Source organism: Echinops telfairi, unplaced genomic scaffold (genome assembly GCF_000313985.2).
Source record: "Echinops telfairi isolate 266 unplaced genomic scaffold, ASM31398v2 ScPeMD7_5;HRSCAF=22, whole genome shotgun sequence".
In the NCBI taxonomy this organism is placed as follows: domain Eukaryota; kingdom Metazoa; phylum Chordata; class Mammalia; order Afrosoricida; family Tenrecidae; genus Echinops; species Echinops telfairi.
This window is the reverse complement of record NW_022103901.1, coordinates 6,140,858-6,145,649: the sequence shown is the minus strand read 5'-3', so window position 1 is coordinate 6,145,649 and position 4,792 is coordinate 6,140,858. Positions and strand designations below refer to the sequence as shown.

Below are 4,792 nucleotides of genomic sequence, written 5' to 3'. Positions count from 1 at the left end.
CCATGCTATCGCCACGGCTCCCCCCACCAACCCCACTGCCCCCACCACAATCCCCTGCCAGTTCCTGATCGTCCATGTCCCAGCACCATCCTCCTCCTCCCCTTCCTTGGCCCATCCACACATCTCAACTATAATCCTTAGAAACCTGTTAGGCTCAGGAAATAGGACTCATCGGATATGAGTGCCCAGCTGGGCCAGCTCATCCTCTCTGCATCCCCCGCCACCCTCATCCTGCCCCACCCCCAACAAACACACACCCAGGGACACTCAAGGGCCAAGACTCCTCCCACCCCTACCTGAGGGCTGCCAAGCACTCAAGGTCCAGAGCAAACATTCAAGAAAGCTCTTTTCTCCAAGGGGGTTGGGGGAGAGGACTTGCCAAGTGGGGAAGTTGGGGGCCTGGCTTGGTGGCAGCTCCTTGCCCCCTCTGGGGGCTCCGAGGTTCCCCTTGTCCTCATTCTCAGGTTTCCCCTCTCCAGGTTGCTCAGGCAGCCGCATCGGCGATCCAGGGCGATGTTCTCCAAGCTACTGGCCAGCCCGTCAAGGGAGCGTCAGCGGAGACACGGAGAGCCTGCAAGGGGGTGAGAGAAGGCAACTTACTGGCTGCACGCCGCCAGCCGGCTCCGGCCGGGGAGCCGTGCGTGGACTCAGACCGACTGCCTGAATAATTCACACCCTCCCTTCCGGGTGTAAACAGCACAGTGGCACCCACACACACCATCCAGGCCCCAGAAATATAATTACCGTTGTGACAAATGTTTCGTTATTAATAAGGCCTCAATGTCACCAGAGGGCATAATACAACAAACCAATCCTGGGCCGATGGATGCAACCTTGATATTCTCAGGTACTTTTCCAGCCACGTTCCCCGGGGCCTGCGCCGGAGCCTGAGCGCTGTGGAGTGACTGCAACTTGCAAGAAAGCCCTCCGTCTTGCCAGCTCGATTTGCTTCCTTACCGTTAACCTCGAGAGCCCCAGAAACAGAGAGGGGCATAGAGTTAGAGGCCGCTGTGGGCTGGGGCGGAGGCCTGCCAGCCTGCTCCGGCACATGGCGCTCAGGTTCAGGACAATGTCACCCTCAGGCTCTGAGCTGGCAGGGACCCTCCGAGAAGGGCCTCCAGCCACCAGCTCCTCCAGGGAGGACCCCACTCCTGGGTGTGGAGCCGCCAGGTCCACTCGATGCCACCAAGTGGGCCTCCAATACCCTCTCTCTACCTTACCCTTGGTGACCCAGCTGGGATGGACACGTCGTCCCTGGGTGGTGCAAAGGGTTAAGTGCTTGGCCTCTAACTGAAAGTTGCCATGTCCCTCCAGAGGCCCCTCGGGAAATGGGCTGGTGATTCACTTTTGGAAAAGCCACCACCGAACACAACTCTGGAGCCCGATTCTGCCCCCAGGAAAGGTGGCATCAACATGAATTCAGGCAACTGGGCAGCAGCTGATGTCCTGGTGGATGACTCTGTTAGGGGTTGGCACCGCCTTGAGCTCGCGTGGTACATGTTGGGCTGCTCACCACAAGGCCGGCAGTTCAAAACCACCAGCTGCTCCTCAGGAGACAAATGAGGCTTTGAGTGACAGTCTTGGCAGTTCTACCCTGTCCTGTGGGGTGGCTCTGGGTTGGGATGCACTCGACAGCAGTGGGTGTTTTTGAGTTGCTTCCTCGGGGAACCACCCATGACCCCGTCCTGGTCCTCCCCACTGAGACAAGGTGAGGTGGGGGAAGGGCACAGGTAGGCAGCCCTCGTCTGTGCTTACTTCTGTTGTTGCTAGCCCACCGCCTCTGACCTCCTGCCCACCACCTTCAGATAGAGCCTTTCAGAAGCACATTGTGCCATCTAAGTCCAGGTGGGGGAGGACAACCTTCTAATGAAACAGTGCCCAATCAATAGTTATTAGACTGGTACTTAATCGATAGTAGGTCTCTGGTTTAGATGGAAGGTGTTTTGTTTTGTCTTAATCCTGAAGAGTCACAGGGATGTGGGGATAGGAGGTTTGCTGGGAAGAGTCTTGATGGGGACACAAGCCTGGTGGCTGTGGGCTGAGTGGGTGCCTGGGATGGCTGGGCCGGGACTGCCTGCTAACAGCAGCAGGCAACAGCCAGGTCAGCACCCACAGCTGCTGTGGGCCCCCCCCCCCACACACACACACACACTGCATCCTGGGCAAGGGTTCCCTGTGCTCCTTCCAGCCTCTGAAACGGAACGAGGCTGTATTTCCCTGGACAGGAAGGGGGCTCCTGTAAAAAACCAGCCCAGACGAGGAGGACACCCCTAAAATGATTTCAGGATGTGGGAAGCCTTGTGAGGAGGTGTGAAGTCATTAGTGGGGCTGTGCCAGCCCGGTCCCAGGTCAAATGGGGAAGGGCCTGGCCCAAAGTTCCTTGGATAGTGCAGCTTGTGTCAGCTAGTCTCGCGAATGACTGATGGATAAATCAGCGATGACGAGGTAGTCCATCCGGAACATGCACCTTGAGCACAAAGCCCCCACACCACCCACAGAGCTGGTCTGATGGCTTCTGGAGGCTCTCAACCTGGACACCTCTGCTTCTCTGGGGTGCTGGGATGGTGGTGGGACTCCCCAAAAGTGGGCTTTCATTCCCATGATTGGCCTGGGGCTTCCTGGGCATAAGGACCCAGCAGACACCCTACAGAGAGAAAGCTTCCCAAAGCCAAAGGTCTTGACTCATCAAACAGCATGTACGTCCTGCCTGTCCACACAGCCAGGTGTATGTGTAATGCCCATCCTCAGAAACCTTCACACACCTGTGCACTAGCACCTGCACACACAATCACACACACCTGGCCAACAACACCTGTCCTCGGACACACGCTCAGAGACCAGTCTCCAAACACTGACAGACAATGCGGCTCAGCCCGACACTGCTGCACACATCTGCTCTGCACCCCCTGGCCCTGTCAACATAAGCACCCACGCCTCAAATGTTCACACACTACATACCCCTTGCCCACCCAGGCCCACCCATTTCCATCTCCTCTCGTCATCATGGCAAGTGAAAATGGAGAAACAACTTCCCCGTGTCATTGCAGAAGAAACATCTTAAAAAGAGCGAGCGTGACATTTTATTTTCAGATATGCTTTTAGTTGCCATGACAGCCCAGCACCACAGAAGCTGTGATTGGTGGCAAATGTGGGTTTCAAAAGAGACTAATCAGCTCCCTATATACAGAAAGTTCCCCGAGGGTAAGCCCCTCCTCGGTCAGCCCCAGCCAGGCAGGCAGAGAGGATGCCTGGCTAGGTGCACCCCCAGTGCTCAACTGGCCACCAGTACTAGGCACAGCCAGGAGCTCCCAGCACGGATGCCCAGGCTGACGGCCACCAGGGCTCCAGAAGCTAATCCACTTAATTACTTGGAACTTGCTCACAGCTCAACGGGAGTGGGCGCTGGAGATGGCAGTTCCCCAGAAAGAACAAGTGCCCTGCTGCTCAGCTGGCCTCTGGTGGCCCCTCACTGCAGCTCTCATGATGTAGCAGAGAAGCACAGTGCCAGGGCCAGCTCCTACAGCCAAAGAGGGAGTTGGGTCCTCCTACCAGAAGCCATCCACCAGTGTGCCCCACCTCCATTGGCTGGCCTGGCGTAGTAACAGAGAAAGCTCAGTGCTTTCTATCAGATGGAGCTGACAGCCCACGGCCAATGACCAGGCAGCGGAGAAGACAGACCTCCATCTTCTCGTTTAACCAGAAGCTTCTCCAAGACAGAATCCAGGACACATGTACCTCCTGAGTCCTCAGTGCCCTTAGGCATCGTGGGACCCATGCAGTAAATGCCTGCTGAAAATGGCTCTTTGTCCCCAAATTAAATGGTTACCTCATTTCCTGATGAGATGCCTGAGGGCACTCCTTTCCAGACTGGCCCTTAAGTCCATTTGCCAATTGTCTTCATTGTCGTCATTGGAAAGGTCAGCCAGGCGCTGGCTTTTGAGTCCAGGTCTTAGAAGCTAGAACTTTGGGCTAATTCCTGGACCCAAGCTGGTGCCCCCTTCTGCATTCCAGCTCAGCAAATGAGTCATACTCCATGAGCATGGGCCAGCCATTCTTTCAGGGCTGGACCCGTCTGAGTGACCTCAACAATGACACTAGCTGGATTCTGCCCTCAGGGCACTCCATCCGCTCCATCACCATTACCAACCGTACTACTCAGAGACGGTGCCGTGACTTGGCTCCAACAGCAGCTTACAGGCCCAGGCCACCCAATGCAAACCCTGACTCTTCACTTCTGTGTTTCAGTCCCCTCGCCTAATACATGGCCCTGATGCTATTTTAGTTAGCTGCCAACACGTTATCCTTCAACTCATGGTGACCAAGTACTCAGTAGGATCAGATCTTTACGATCCCTGGGGTTTCCTTCAGAGGATCTTCTGCCTGGTCCAGACTAAGGTCTGGAATCTCCCCTTGAAACATGCTCGGCATCACTGAAATACACTGGTATCCACGACAGGTGGGTGGTGACTGCACATGAGACTGAACTAGCCTGGAATTGAACACGGGTCTTCAGCATGAAAGGTGAGAATGTGACTGCTGAACACCCCCTGCCAGTCTGATGATAATTCTGATGATGATGAGCTTCCTTCATAGGCTCATGGTAGGATGCTTGGCACATCTTAAGTGCTCTGCCTGATAACTCGTATCATCCTTCCTTTTGGACCCATTAGGCAGTGGCTGAGCACCCACTCTGTGAAGATGGGGGTGCGGCTGCACTCCCAGGGGAGTGGGGAGACAGGGAAGTTCATCACTGAGCTCGGAATCCCTCTAGGCACATAAATGCGTACTCGAG

At 55.6% G+C, this 4,792-nt stretch overlaps 1 protein-coding gene across 1 annotated transcript in view; it reads right to left on the bottom strand.

Moving 5' to 3' along the window:
• CALN1 (calneuron 1) overlaps positions 1-4,792 on the bottom strand; it is a 229,531-nt gene that overhangs the window by 194,616 nt on the left and 30,123 nt on the right. Inside the window, exon 2 of the mRNA XM_045284524.1 lies at positions 380-571. Coding sequence (XP_045140459.1) covers positions 380-498 — 119 coding nt within the window. The 5' untranslated portion in view covers positions 499-571. The remainder of the gene's footprint in view (positions 1-379; positions 572-4,792) is intronic.